This window comes from Danio rerio, chromosome 9 (genome assembly GCF_052040795.2).
Source record: "Danio rerio strain M-AB ecotype USA chromosome 9, GRCz13ab, whole genome shotgun sequence".
Lineage (NCBI taxonomy): Eukaryota > Metazoa > Chordata > Actinopteri > Cypriniformes > Danionidae > Danio > Danio rerio.
In genome coordinates this window covers 10,340,249-10,356,881 of record NC_141029.1, presented here as the reverse complement: position 1 = coordinate 10,356,881, position 16,633 = coordinate 10,340,249, and the positions used below count along the sequence as shown (strand labels likewise).

Below are 16,633 nucleotides of genomic sequence, written 5' to 3'. Positions count from 1 at the left end.
TAAATTTCGTTTGATAAGTGCAATATTTGTTTCAAATCTATTTCTAAATTCAGTTCTAATTTCCAGCAAACGAATAAATGAACAATAATAATGAAGTGTGGTTAAAATACTGAGTTATATCCTAATACACATGCTGTGCCCCGCATGGTCTAAAACCTGCATGTGGGCAAATCTGTTTTTAATAAAACAAATATAAATATGGATATAATAAATAATACTGCTAATAATAATAACATTATACAAAAACAAATTGTTATGAATGAACTGAAAAAGCCTCCTGAGATGAAGAAGGCATGAAAGCAGTGGTTTTTCACATTCCTATTATATCATATATATATCCTTAATATTTGATTTTTTTTCATATGAAAAGATATTTGCGTATTGCTCTACATCTTGTGTGTATTAAGCAGTGTGTAAGCGAGGCGCAACTCTGCGCTGGACTTTAGACCGGGTTTGTTTTGGTCTATTAAAAGATCTATTATAGATTCTCAAAATAGCAACGCGCCAGCAATGCGCCTCAGAACGCCTTCCATTTTATACCAGAAAGCATATGGGCGCACATATGAGCACAAATGCATTGCTATTTAAACAGCGTAGCGCAACGCCTCAAAACGACTCTTGCGCCAAGCTGAAACTAGCAAACAACTATTGCATCACGCCTTGCGCCACATTGCGCCGGTTGTATAAAAGGGCCCAAAATATCCTAAATGAGTAAGTAGGGTTCTGCCTTTTTAGGAAAGTGGTTAATCGCCTCTGTTTAATGACCAAGACTGACAAGCTTGTGGTAAAGAGATTGTATACTCGGCTGGTACAACACTCAGGATGCTATAGGAATCTGAATAAATAAGAATAACATAAAATATTGCATCTAAGAGAATATTCCATCATAATCTAAAGTAATGTTAAAAGAAACTAAATAATCTTATCAATGTTTTATAATTGGAGTCAGATAAAACAAAGATAAATATATTGATATTCTAAACCACCTCATATTCAAATTGGAGTCATATATGAGTTCAATTTAATGTAAATCAGCATTGTGCACTGGAAAGACCGAACAGGCATTGAACATTCATCCACCAATGGACTAATCCATTGGACCAACTGGGTGGACCTTACACAGATATTTGTGCAATAAAAAGTTTATTTTTATTTTTAATAGGTGTTTGTATACAATAACTTTGAGAGAGTTGTTAGAGTCGTTTGTTTTTGGATTCAATGAATGAAAAAGGCTACAGTACAAATAATTAATTAGCTTAATTTAATTACAATACTACTATGTTTTGTAGATTTTAACATGAGAATTATATAAGAAATAGATATTTAACTTCATTTTATATTTTCTGGTATGATATTTTGAGTAAGACATAACTGTTAAAATTAGAAGTTTATAAAAACATTCAAGCAGAAGTAGACCCAAATGATGGTAAAATGTCTGATTTTCTAAAAAAAATCTACACCTTCCCTCTTTATCACCAGAAGAAGCTGGAGCTGTAGGTGCCCCTATCACACTGGAGGAGTTGATTAGAGCTTTAAAGGTTCACGAAACATCAAAACAACACTGTTGACAGTCATATATGTGTCCCACACTGCTAAAAACACTATAAGGACACATATATTTCATTAAAAAGTGAAAATTGGTTGTTTTTGCATTATTTCTAGCAAATTCTTACTTTTTTAAAGCAAATTTTTGAAGCTGCGTCACGGCCATGAGTCCTTAGCGAGTATTCCGGTGTGTAGACTGGACGTCTACATGGGAGTCCTGTATTACGTCTCTGAGTGTGCTGCATTGATTCATGAGTATGGCTTGGTTCAAACCAATCAGCGTGCTCCATTATGTATGCGCTGCAACTTCATTAATATGCATGCTAGCTTTCTTAGACTGTGCCTGAAACAGTGTTCAGATGGCAGAGAGACGACACATGTTGTGTTGCCAAAAGGAGTGGAGAAAGAATAAGAATTGTTTGAAGATACGAGTCGCCAGTGTTGCTTTTATAATGTGAAAGTTTTGTTTTCATTTTCTCTCTATGAGACAGACCGCTGCTGGACTCACGTGTGGATCCGTGCAAGCGACGCGGCAGAAATACATTTGTTTGGAATATTTCTTACTCGAGAGCATTTCTAATCAATGGTCAGATTCGGATTTGCTGCTCTTCTACTTTAAAAAAAGATGCAGCTCCAGTATGTGTTGAATATCCTGTCTACAGATTCGGTAAGTGTGTGCAATCAGTGCCCTTTCTTTGTCCATTCAGATGGCAGAGTTATAGTTCGTATGGTCAGCAGTACTCTTTCAATGTTTAAAGACAGACCTTAGTCAGAATGATTTCTAAGTTACTTAGTTTACAGTATGTTAATAGCACTACAATATTGAAAGATCTGTGTGCAAACACGTGAACACTGTAAGCAAACTTTTGCCGACGGTCGTGTTGAATTTTCGCCGCATTTTGTGACAGGATAGTCTACACACACGGCTTTCTGACCTACTGAGTGCATCTGAGTTACAGAGAAATGCAGAGGTTTTTTTTCTCTCATATGACGTGCAGCATCAAACATTTCATCGTCATTAAACACACTGTCTTTCTCCCCTGCGTGTGTGTTTGCTTTTCCTCGGTCAGCAGCGCGTGCCCAAATGGCAACTCCCATTTTTATTCAAACCCTGCTCATTTTCCCTTCCCCGACACTACCAACCATACAGAGCTGGACACACCCACTTTCCTGACTTTTTTCAAACTAGAGGTGTGAAAACATCCTGCTGAAACGGGGGTTTCATGGCCCTTTAAAATCCATGAAATTGGGCAAGTCCTCTGGTTCAGATGGCCTCCCCCCTGAACTTTTTCAGGAGATATGGGATCAGGTTGGGCCATTGATCTTATCTTCAATAAATTATGCCATTGAACAGGGAAAGTTTCATAGTGATCAAAATACTTCCTTAATTACTTCTTAAAAAAGACAAGCCCCTACACTGTCCTAAAAGCTGTAGACCTATCTCTGATATCCTCAGAATTAAAACTTTTTGCAAAAGTACTTGTAAATTGAATTGATTGATTGGAAAATTGATTAATGTAGATCAGACAGGTTTTATAAAAAGTAGGCAGGCCTCTGACAATGTCAGACGTCTTTTTCATGTTCTCTCTACTTTTGAGACATCTAATATCCCAGCAACACTTTTCAGCATAGACGCTGAAAAAGCTTTTGATAGCCTTGAATGGAGTTACTCATGGATGGTCCTTAAAGTATTTGGCTTTGACTCTAATTTCATTTAGATGATAAAAACTTTATATAGCTGCCATCGCAGTGGTCAAAACAGTGCAAATAATTTCTAACTCTTTTCTAATCAACAGAGGATCTCGACAGGGCTGCCCTCTATCTTATTTGCTTTTTCTCTGGAACCTTTAGTGCAGGCTATAAGGCAAGATCCCATGATTGTTCCAATAAAAATCAAAGACACAAGTCATAAAATCTCTCTTTATGCTGACGATATAATCCTTTATTTTATTGACATTACTAATTCAGTCTCCCAGATTCTGAAACTTTTTTCCACATTTAGCAAGATTTCAGGGTAAAAAAAAATAAACTGGGAGAAATCCCTATTAGTTCCAGTAATTGATGCGGCACAGAGAACCACACTTCCTAACAACTTACCTCTTCAATGGCATACTTTCAAATTCACCTATCTAGACTTATGTATTCCTCCCTGTTTTACAAATGTCAGTTCTGAGAATCATGTTGCATTAAAGAATAAAATACAATCAGATTTACAACATTGGTCAGCTTTGAAATTGACATTACAAGGGAGGATAGCGTTAATAAAGATGAATGTACTTGGACAGTTAAATTTCCTGTTTTCCATATTAACCTTTAAACCTTTATTTATTAACCGTTAAAGGATAACCTCCAAATTTATTTGGAATAACAAAAAAAACCCAGAATCAAATTAGACACTCTAAAATGCCCTAAGTCACAGGGTGGCTTATCACTGCCGGATTTTAAGTTGTACTATTGGTCATTTCGATTAAAGTCTCTGAGCACCTGGCTCAATATATAAACTAATTGAAGATTCATTAGTTGCTCCTTAAAAACTACAAGATTTGCTATTTTTAGGATTCAAACTTTAAAAAAGCATTTAAAGAATTTGGCCCAATATTAGCATATGCAATATTTACATGAAGTTGGGTGGAAAAATTTATCAGTTACTCATCAAAATTCTGTAAGCAATCTCCAATATGTAATAATTATTACTTGCTACGAGACATGAAGCCATTCTCTTACTCTCTTTGGTAAGATAAAGGCATTACTATTTAAGAGAATAGTTATGATGAGAAAGGACTATAAGGACATTCCATGATTTACAGTCTTGTTTTAACATACCAGGTTTCTCATGGTTTTCATACCTACAGCTATGATCTTCACTCAAGGCATATGGGATTCCGTGGATTAGACCCTTATCCTCTCATCCAGTGGTCTACTGGCTTGAACATTATAGGGGGAAACCTATTAAGGTCTCTCTTATCTATGGCAATCTTATAAAAGAGAAATGTGGAAGTCTTGGTATTACCGTGATTTGGGACAGAGAACTTGGTGTGCAGAATCACAGCTTTGATTGGGATTTAATTTGGCAAAACATTTCAGTTTCATCTAAAAATCCTCCCCACCAATTGATAAACTACAATGTAGTTCATAGAATCTATTATACACCTCTAAAACGTTTTAGAATGAAACTTATTTCTTCACCTGTTTGTGTTAAATGTAATACTGGGGCCATGGGTAGTTTTTTTCATGTTTTCTGGGAATGTAAACGTTTCCACCATCTTGTCGCAAATTCTGGAAATAACAATTGATCCTGAACCTTGCCTTTTTCTATTGAATGATGACTCTTCAGTAACCCTGACTTTGAATCAAAAACGAACTTTTTTCTCTGGATTAACGGCTGCAAAGAAAACAATATTTAGTTCCTAGTTCCCTCCTAATCTCCTGTCAGTTCAGCAATGGTTATACTATTTTATAGACATTGTTCGACTAGAACAGTCCAATGTCTTAATTAACAAAGCAAAGATTTCAACAATCTTTCATTGGAACCAAATACATGACAATTTGATCTCCTTTATTAAAACTTAAGTGATTTAATTCAACAACATAGGAGAAACAATTAAAATGTATCAGGATGTAGGTGACAACAAACTATCTTTTTTTTCTATTTGATGTTTTACAATAATTTTAGTAGACACTTTTTCATTTATGTACTTCTCTGACATTATGCATATAGTTTATTTTTCTCTTATATTTATTTACAGGTTTCTGTATGTATATATTCATATATGTGTGTTTGTGTATATAATTTGTATTTTTTTATTTTCGTTTCATATTGTTATCAACCATGCTATACACATTCAACCAAGTCAATGTTGAGAAATTCTGTTTATTTCCATTGTTGATAACCATGTTTATTAAAACACAATAAAGTTTAAGTAAAAAAAAAAACATTATATTCATAAGAGTAAGTTTTTTTTAAGTGTATAATAAAAAAAAATCTAAATTGATGGTGAAATAAATACTTATCTAGAATGTTCACGTCTTTTTTAAATCAGATATTAAGAATAAAATATAAGGATTGTCCACATAGACATTACGTCACCTTAGATTTATAAGGTTGTATCTGCGTTCTGAATGATTTGAGATATTGAGCTTCAAAGTTTTTGCATCCCATAGCAAACAGTATGTGTGTAGCACTCATTTTTTTCTTTTTCTAAATAGAGTCTTAACATGTAAACAACTTTTATAATAACAACCTTATAATTCTAAGGGGACGATTAGGTTATTTATTATTAAGCAGCCAATTAGCAGGAGGAAGGATTATATGACAGTGCGGACTAGAGAAATTGATAATTGAATTCACAGGTAAATTATAAAAACATTCATTTTAAATGTTTAATAAATTGTACTGTTCATAGATTTGGTTTGAAACTAATTTTAAGTAACATTACAAAGTAATAACCGTAACCTTTTGAACAGCATAGTGTGTACACTACAAATGTTCTTCACGGATTCACAGGCAGGAATTTATTTCTCATGAAATATATAAAGACTGTGGGTGGATAATATTTAAGTCTAGGGCTGGAAAACAAGTATGTGGAAATGTGTAAAGTTGTATTAGTTTTCTATCATAAAATGTTTGCATTATCTATTCTTTTAATCAAGGACACATAATGTAAGTTATTACATCCCTTTATAGTTATTCGTCCCTTTACAGCAAACACATACTTTCTGATCAAAACATGGTAACTAGGTCTTTATTGTGGACATATCAAGCTTGTTTGGTCGTAATATTAGTAAACACCTATAATTAATAAATTTATTCATTTTCTTTTTGGCATATCTCTTAATCAGGGGTTGGCGTCGCCACAGAGGCATGAACCACCATTTTATCCTGTATATGTTTTGCACAGGGGATACCCTTCCAGCGGCAACCTATTATTGGGAAACACCCATACACACTCATTCACACACATACAGACAATTTAGCTGACCCAATTCACCTCTTTGGAGAACATGCTAACTCCACAAAGATATGAGAACTGACCTTTTCACCTTCTTGCTGTGAGGCGACAGCAGAGTGAAAGCACTACCCACTGCAGCACCGTGCTGCCTTAACACCTTTAAATGATAATTTATAATAATATATTATAATAATTAAAATATATCCAAATGATAATTGACTGAATATTACTCTCCGTTGTTTTAAACATTTATGAGTAATTTTTTTCTGATGAGTAGAAAAGAAGATACTCTGGGGAAAAAAGCTGAAAGGCTGTAACGTTAACCGTCAGACTGTCTTCCAAAGCAGAAAAAAACAAATACTATATCCCGCATCGTTCAGAAATAATCAACGTGGGATGGGACTTTTATTTTGATATCTACGCTGTAGGCGGAGCGCCGTAAACAAGAGTTTCTCACACTTTAGAGATTGGAACACGTTTGCTTATCGCAATTTGTGTTTGTATTTTACGTTAACTGTTCTGACTGGCAAAAATGATTAAAAGTGAAAGTAGAGACTGTAATGAAGGCGAAGAGTATGTTGGACTTGTGGATTTTGAAGCTGAAGGAGATGAACAGGTTGGTGCTGTCGCGCACATGATGATCGCCCTTCAAAATAAACACTGATTTCACATTCACTGAGTGAATGTGTCTGCATGCAGTTGTATTGAAAGAGTGACTGTACCCATACTATTCAGCAGAACATTATCATTTTTGGAAATAGTTGACTGGCCAATGCATATCACATAACATTTGCTTTAAACCATATTAAATTATTTTTAGTCTTCTAAAGCCATACTTTAGATTGTAATGGAAAAAATGTATCAATGTTGCCACAAATACTAATAAAACACGCACAATAATAATGAATCAAATGGTTTATTTATTTAATTATTTATTTTTTTTAACTTTCAGCTCAGTTTCTCAGTTGGCGACAGGCTGCTGGTTCATGACAGGAGTTCAGACGTGTGGTGGTGGGCTGAAATGCAGGGTCACTTTGGTTATGTCCCGTCTAGCTATTTACACCAAAGAACTGAGGATATGGAGGATGCTTGGCAAGATGATGAGTATTTTGGCAACTATGGAACATTAGTAAGTGCTAAAATGTTAAGTTGGTCAATTTAAAACCAAACAGTCATCCAACGTATAAGGTTTTAGCTCACACCAAAATGACAAACTTCATTTACTCAATCTCATGTCTTTCTTACACTTTTTTGGCATGTTTTTAGTAAATATAGTTTTATAATAAAGTCTTTTATAAGTTAATATTGAACTGACCACATTTTAAATTTGATTTATCAAAAAATAGATTTTTACTAAATAATTCCATGTGAATGCAGCAGTTTATGCCAATTGTCTTTATCAAAATAAATCAATCTTACAGAAAAGAATAAGGATAGATCATAGAACAAGAATAATTTATTAATAAAATAAAATATAAATGATAAAAACATTTGATTCATACATATTTATTGTTGCTTTTTTTTTTTAATGTTTTATGTAAAATTAAATGTCAGAGTTATGGTTGACAATACTGTCAATGGAGAGACAATTCCTTTAGCTTTCATTAAAACACAGACTCATGCGTTTGGAAACATAAAAGTGAGTGATCTTTGGAGTTATCTAACCCTAGTTCAAATCATAAAAAAGTCAGTAAAAAATGAATTAATCATGCATGCAGAAGCAAGCATGCGTGAACGTGATATCTGTTTCCTGTTGTCAGAGGCTTCATCTGGAGATGCTGTCAGATAAACCACGCACAGAAACATACCGGCAGGTGATCTTGAGTAACAGTGCCGCACTGAGGGAGAAGGTAGTCCTGGATTTGGGCTGTGGGACAGGGGTCATCAGCCTCTTTTGTGCGCTTCTAGCAAAACCTGCAGGGGTGAGACGATCTGCATACTATATTTGCATGCATTAAATTCATAAAACATTATTGAGGGTGTAAATCCATAGCAAAAACCAATCTTTAGATACACTCTTTTGAAATCTTCTTTTTTTGTTGCATTTTATAATATTGATACTGATTGTCAATATTGGTGTTTAAATTATTATCTAAATTATAATACAATATATTAATAATAACATATTATCTAATTATAATACAATTCCTATTGTATAATTCCTATTGATGCTTTTTACTTTGCATGATGTCTCAGAAGTGTACCTTTTTTATTTATATCTCACAAAATTCTGTCAATCCAATTTGTTATTCCTGTGCACCTACATAGACACATTGTCTCACACAGACACATGCAGACACACACACAATTACTAACATGAATAAACAGAATATGTTTGGTTGTATATATATATATATATATATATATATATATATATATATATATATATATATATATATATATATATATATATATATATATATATATGTGTGTGTTTTTTGAAAATATTGTCATATCTTTGTCAGCATATTAAATAGTAATAATGCAATAATTATTACTGCATACTTATTTGTGGTTTATTTTTGGTTTAAACATGGATTTTGTTGTCATATTAAATATCCAGGAAAAGTGAACCACCAAATTGAGGATTTATTCTCAAAAAACTGTATTTTCTGAGCTTTTTTTAAGGTGAACGTATGACTTCTCACTACATTAATAAAAAAAAACAATAAAATAAACAAATAATAAATAAAATTATATCAGGAAAAAGGTGTACCATTAATAAAAACACATCCTCTTCCTCATTACTTTGTATATTTAATTTAGTTAAAAATTAATTGAACTAAAAAAAGTTTTCCAATTTATAGTAAAAATCAAATGAGTTTCATTGGTTTGCAATAATGAGTATAATTTCAGCAGATCAAACTAAAAGTCTATTAGGAAATAATTAATAACTTTTCATACATTGGGATGAATTTTGTAAGAGAGTGCATCTACATAAAATATAATAAACTAATCACAAACATTGAGAATACAATAGAGTAACAAAACTGTAAAAAAAAAAAAAAAAACATATATACATATATAACATATATATAAATATATACTATTTGTAATACAATTTTGTCCTTTAAGACAAACATTCATTCATTTTCTTGTTGGCTTAGTCCCTTTATTAATCCGGGGTCGCCACAGTGGAATGAACCGCCAACTTATCCAGCAAGTTTTTACGCAGCGGATGCCCTTCCAGCCGCAACCCATGTCTGGGAAACATCCACACACACATTCACACACACACTCATACACTACGGACAATTTAGCCTACCCAATTCACCTGTACTGCATGTCTTTGGACTGTGGAGGAAACTGGAGCACCCGGAGGAAACCCACGCGAAGGCAGGGAGAACACGCAAACTCCACACAGAAACGCCAACTGAGCTAAGGTTCGAACCAGTGACCCAGCGACCTTCTTGCTGTGAGGCAACAGCACTACCTACTGCGCCACTGCCTCGCCTTAAGACAAGCAGTCATATATATATATATATATATATATATATATATATATATATATATATATATATATATATATATATATATATATATATATATATATATATATATATATATATAACTGTACTATAACTGTAACTGTACTCTTAACACAAGCATTTATAGCTATTAATATAAACAAATATAAATATCCTCGCTTTCTGATCCTTGTCTAATTTTCTTACATCCCTTTGATTGGTCACATCCTCTACAAAAACGGTTGTGATTGGACCTTGCGTGCTGCGCTCTTCACAGATAAGTGACATTGATCAGCTGCACGCGCAGCAGCAGGGATACAGCTGATCCATGATAGATAGATACGGTGTAGAAAACTCTGCAGGCACGCGCTCGTGTCTGTATTCAGAAGTATCGCAAAAGTCACGCCAGCAGGTCAAATGGGCCACAGTGTGTGTGTGTGTGTGTGTGTGTGTGTGTGTGTGTGTGTGTGTGTGTGTGTGTGTGTGTGTGTGTGTGTGTGTGTGTGTGTGTGTGTGTGTGTGTGTGTGTGTGTGTGTGTGTGTAAGAGAGAGAGAGAGAGAAATTGAGTACTTTCATTCTTTCAATCGCAGTGAAATAGGGGCTTCTGGTGTGTTACGGAAAGACTTATCCAGCAAACACACACGCAGTTTATGAGTTTTAAGTCGATGGAGCGTTGTAAATACTCGCGATCCCATCCCTCGCGACAGAGCGCATATGATTTTTCAAGACACTTCTATACAGCTTAAAGTGACATTTAAAGTGTTAACTGGGTAAATTAAGTTAACTAGACAGGTTAGGGGAATTACGCAAGTTATTGTATAACAGTGGTTTGTTCTGTAGATTATTGAGAAAAAATATAGCTTAAAAGGGATTTTCTGGAGGTCTTCATTATATCAGAATGAAGTCAGAATTATTAGCCCCCCTGAATTATTCACCACCCTGTTTATTTTTTTCCCCTTTTTTTTGTTTAAGGGAGAGAAGATTTTTTTTAACACATTTCTAAACATAATAGTTTTACTAACTCATTTCTGATAACTGATTCATTTTATCTTTGCCATGATGACAGTAAAATATTCTTTACAGCTTAAAGTGACATTTAAAGGCTTAACTAGGCTAATTAGGTTAACTAGGCAGGTTAGGGTTATTAGGCAAGTTATTGTATAACGATGGTTTGTTCTGTAGACTATCGAATAAAAATATAGCTTAAAGGGGCTAATAATTTTGTCCTTAAAATGGTTCATAAAAAATTCAAAACTACCTTTATTCTAGCCAAATTAAAACAAATAAGACTTTCTCCAGAAGAAAAAATATTATCAGACATAGTGTGAAAATGTCCTTGCTCTGTTAAACATAATTTGGGAAATATTTAAAAAAGAAAAAAAGAAATCAAAGGGGGCTAATAATTCTGACTTCAACTGTATACATGCAATTAATCTTCCTTAAAGTTAGAAATGTAATTTCCTGTGTCCAAATACTTTTAAACTGAATTAAATTATAAAAACACGCATAAAAAATGTTTTGGTAACTTTAATGATAAACAATGCAAAAAAACTCCACAAATCATAAGTGTTTTTAAAAATGATTTTTTAATACATAATAATAAATAATATAATATTACCAGTTCAACATTGCAAACCCAGCGATGTGACTATTGCATATGCTCACATTGCGATACTGATGCTGGAACAAAATATTTTAGAGCCATACAATATACTGTTGTGTATTGGTGTTTTGTTGCTGTAGGTGTATGCAGTGGAGGCCAGCTCAATGGCAGAACACACAGAGGAACTGGTGAAGCAGAACGGCTGTGATGGAGTGGTGACTGTGTTTCAGGAGCGAGCCGAAAATCTCACTCTTCCTACAAAAGTGGATGTTCTAGTGTCTGAGTGGATGGGAAACTGCCTTCTGGTATGAGAGCAGCTTTGATTGCTGCTTAATTCAGTTTCATGTTTGTAGAAGAAATATTAGAATACAAAGGGTAGGATAAATGATGTCACATTTCTCTCTCTTTGATATTTTATTTTCACTGTCAAAATGTGACCCTTGTGTTGCTGTCACTGTTTGTCTCAGTTTGAGTACATGTTGGAGTCGGTGTTGTTGGCTAGAGACCGCTGGCTGAAGAAGGGAGGAATGATGTGGCCATCTTCTGCTTGTTTGACCATCGTTCCATGCCAGGCTTTCTCTGATTACAGGCAAAAAGTGGAGTTCTGGGAGAATCCCTATGGGTTAAACTTCAGTTACTTACAGTGAGGCCTTTCATATGAATATACAGTACTTTGTGAAATAAAATGTATTGGATATTTCAGTCAATATTGTCAATTAAAGCTTATACAATTAAACTGTATATATTTATTTTTTTCAGTTGAAGTCAGAATTATTAGCCCCTCTGTTTAGTTTTTTACTCCCAATTTTGTTTGACGGAGAGAAGATTTCTAAACACTAGTTTTTATAACGGATTTATTTTATCTTTACCATGATAACAGTAAATAATATTTAGTTTAAATATTAAGTTAATTAATATTATTAAGGTTAATTAAGGTGAATTAGGCAGGTTAGGGTAATTAGGCAAGTTATTGTATAAGGAGGGTTTGTTCTGTAGACTATCGAATAAAAATATAGCTTAAAGGGGCTAATAATTTTGTCCTTAAAATGGATTTGAAAAACATTTAAAACTGCTTTTATTATTTTTTTTCTAGTCGAAATAAAACAAATAAGACTTTCTTCAGGAGAAAAAAAAATATTATCATACATAATGTGAACATTTCCTGAACATTTTTTTTATTTGTTACAATAAAAATTATTAATACTAAAATAAAATTAAAACTTTGTTGAAGTACAAAACATTAACCAATAAACACACATGAAAAACCAACTAAATACCAAAAATTTTAACTGATTTGAAAAACTATTAATTAAAACTAGAATAGTTACTCACTAATGAGCTTTATACAATATATAAAAATGATTGCCAATAAAAACGTGCATATTGTGTTGGTGAAATGAAGGTAAACATTAATGTAATATTTTCTAGTTGTCAAACAATAATTTTCATGTTTGTCACAAAGTGCTGGTTACTCTAAAAGGATAGCTCTCTAAATTTCATAAATTTGATATGATCATCTTAAATATTCAGAAGTAAAATATGAAAAATTCTTTAAATATTCTTAAATATTCAGAAGCCCTACTTTAAATGTTTGTTGTAATAATAAGGAATTTTATCGAATTGATAAAATAAATATATCTATCTATTGATTTGATAAAAGTTTTTAATAGATAAACACTTTAGTATACACAACACATCATTAAATTTAGTTAATATACTGTATTTACTAACATGAACAAGCCATGAACAACGCTTGTACAGCATTTATTAATTATAATAGTAATGCATTAGTTATTGTAATCTTAGTTAATAAAACTAACAATACATTTTATTTTCATTTATTAATGATAACGAAGATGATTACATGCTTTATTAAATGTTTTGTTTATTGTTTAAACAAAAGGTATATAGTGTTACAAAGATTTCTTTTGAAAATAAAAAATATCACCAGATACTGTATGTACATCACCATGATGGTTTACTATGATAACGCTGCTATAACTGGTCATATATTTATGTATTGTAGGTCACTTGCACAGAAGGAGTTTCTCTCCAAGCCTAAATTTAGCCATCATCTTCAGCCTGAGGACTGTTTGTCTACTCCAGCTGATGTTATTACTCTTGATATGGTCACGATACAGGTTTCAGACTTGGAGGTAGGTGCCAATCTTTGGATTTAATGACCACTATTTAAAATCAAGATCATATTAACTACTCTGTGTTTTCCTCCACTTCTGTTCAGAGACTCAAAGGAGAGTTTACTTTCACCGTTGAGAAGTCAGGCATGTTTCATGGCTTCACTGTCTGGTTCAGCGCACATTTCCAGAGTTTAGAAGAAGATGGACCGTCAATAGAGTTGAACACTGGACCATATTCAGAGTATGATTCATAAATGCAAAAAGATCACAAACAAATATATAGTTGTTGTTTTTTACAGACGTGATGTTACCTTTTCACTGGTACACATGACAAAAAAAGGATATAATTAGAATTTTCATAATTTAAAATGTTGTAAATGGTTAAACATTTCTCTATGACCAGCCATATCACCCTCCAGCCCAAGACCGGTTACTCACTGAAGCTAAGCCTGGTTAGCACCTGGATGGAAGACCACATGGGAAAACTAGGTTGCTGTTGTAAGTGGTGTTAGAGAGACCAGCAGAGGGCGCTCAACCTGTGGTCTGTGTGAGTCCTTATGACTAGGGCCAGACGGAATCTGCTGACGTTTTTTGCTATTTCTGCGGAGGATTTTGGTAAAAATCTGCGCATTTCTGCGGTATTATTTTGGGAGTATCATAGCCAAAACCTTAATATATTAAATAAAAAGAAATAAATTACTGAATCAAAAATGAATAAATTTAGATTTACACATTTACTCAAGTAATAAACAGAATTAATCATGGGCTAGAAATCTGCTGAATTCTGCGGCAGATTTGTGGAAAATCTGCGGAATTCTGCGCGCGCAGATTCCGTGTGGGCCTACTTATGACCCAGTAAAAGTGAAGGGGACGCTATACTCTTCAGTGGGTGCTGTATTTCAGATGAGACATTAAACCGAGGTCCTGACTCTCAGTGGTCGTAAAGAGCAGGAGTGTAACCCCGGTGTCCTGGCCAAAGTGCCTCAATTAGCCCCATACGATCATTGCCTCCCAATCATCCCCATTCATTGAATTGGCGCTATCACTGTCTCTTCACTCCACCAATATCTGGTGAGTGCTGAGTGCACTTGCTCTGTTCTCTTGTAGCTGATGTCGCGTCATACAAGTGGATACCCCCCTTTTACAAGTTGCTATGTCAGTAAATGGCATCATTATTCATCCATATATTTCAAAAAATAGAAAAACCTGATGCATTTTGTCACTAAAAACCATGTCCTCTGGTGTGACACTGTATGCTATTTTTTTTTTTAAAAAACCAGGTAATCCTACATAAAACATTATTAGTTGAATGTGAAGCCCATGACATTTTGTGTAAGAATATTTTACATATTGAATTTTCTGGAACCACGATAAAGGTAAGTTTTGGTGTTCTTTGGTGTGACTACCTCTTTATTAAAAATGTCCAATAATTATGACAAGTCATAGAGGAAAAGTATTGCACAATTTCATATAAAACAAATAGCACTAGACATGATAAGATGTCTCCAGAAAAGAAGATAAATCACTCTTAATCTATTTGTATTTTATTAAGAGTAGTTTTTCTTCATTTTTGTTGTCACACCAGAAGAATAGATGAAAAAACAGTAGCGACCCCATATGTTTTCTCAAACATCAGACTTTAAACTACATACAAATAAAAAAAATATAAATATTGCTTTATACTTTTACTGCATATTTGTCAGCTACTCAGTACTTTCATATTCACTTTTATTTTTACAGTGACAGTTTACTTAATAATCTGTGTGAGAAAACACATGTGAATCCTTACACTGAGCCTTCTATATCCCAGGATCACTCACTGGAAACAGACTCTGTTCATGTTGGATGCACCAGTGTCAGTTGAGGTAGGCGACATTATAGCAGGATCTATACGTCTGCAGAGAAATCCTATCTGGAGGCGGCACCTGTCAATCACTTTTTTATGGAATATAAACAGCACAGAAGTTTCTACGGTAAGTTTCTGTGAAATCAGCTACTTTTTTTTGCTATTTTTTTGCACTTGCTTTGTTTTATTCAACATCTTAGCAGGAAATTCATATTATTTATTGATGTTTAGCAATTTTAGATCATGCAAAGATTATGCCTTCGTTTACATTTTGAATTTTTTTTTTTTTTTTTTTGCAGGTCAAGACTAAATGTTTTCCAATGTGGAGGTGATGCTAAAAGTCAATCCATGAACTTTTTTAGTAAACAGCATCTTGTATTTTGCTATAATAGACATAATGGGACACTACATGTATTGATAGATGTACAAAATATATTGATGAAAATGATTTTTAGGTTAAATTTAGCTAGATAAAACTGACAAGACTCAAGTGCAATTCACAATTTTTTTTTACAGATCTCAGTAATTAAATGTGTAAACTTTTATATGTATAAGTCTGAATCAGTGATATGTCTGTATGCTAAGAAAACACTGTGTACCCTGAGTTCACCAGCATTTGAATAAAATATTTCTAACATCATTTTTAAAGTATGTTTGGCAGTAATAATATTGTTTGTAAAACTTGTGTCTTGTTAATATTTAAACTAGAATTCTGTTATTTAATTAGATACCACTTTTAGATACACAGGATGCCTATTATAGTAGCAAGTCATCTGGGTGGTACTTGCCTTCTGTTTTTGATTGCTTGTGTTCGGACATACAAATCTGTTCATGTACTGTTTTTGATGTCATTTAGGATGCAGCCATTTTCTCTTTAATACTGCAGTTGTAGCCCTGTTGAAAAGGAAAGGGGGAAAAAACTATTGCAATGACACTTTAACATCAAATTGGAGAAACAGCATACTTTTGCGGTCTGAGAAGTGTAGTTCAATTCCAGCTGAGAATATTTATTTTAGTTCTTTTTTATTATTCTTTTTATTTGTTCATACTCAGACTGGTATTATGAATCTTCGCACAGCTCATA

The 16,633-nt window shown here is 33.4% G+C and overlaps 1 protein-coding gene across 2 annotated transcripts; it reads left to right on the top strand.

Annotated features, from left to right (window-relative positions):
- The first annotated feature begins 6,906 nt into the window (after positions 1-6,906).
- Positions 6,907-16,191, top strand: prmt2 (protein arginine methyltransferase 2). 2 transcript variants are annotated; one of them, NM_001080175.2, is given in 9 exon segments: positions 6,907-7,110; positions 7,447-7,623; positions 8,255-8,416; positions 11,706-11,870; positions 12,033-12,208; positions 13,592-13,721; positions 13,808-13,944; positions 15,514-15,676; positions 15,849-16,191. In NM_001080175.2, coding segments are annotated over 9 exon segments (1,227 nt in total). In that variant the 5' UTR covers positions 6,907-7,026; the 3' UTR covers positions 15,882-16,191.
- The last annotated feature ends 442 nt before the right edge of the window (positions 16,192-16,633 follow it).

Bases quoted from the DNA above. Each gene is read 5' to 3' on its own strand.
- prmt2 (XM_087266666.1), top strand. From the start codon at position 7,027: ATGATTAAAAGTGAAAGTAGAGACTGTAATGAAGGCGAAGAGTATGTT. The intron at 13,722-13,807 runs GTAGGTGCCAAT...ACTTCTGTTCAG, and splicing joins TACAGGTTTCAGACTTGGAG to AGACTCAAAGGAGAGTTTAC. The intron at 13,945-15,513 runs GTATGATTCATA...TCTATATCCCAG, and splicing joins AACACTGGACCATATTCAGA to GATCACTCACTGGAAACAGA.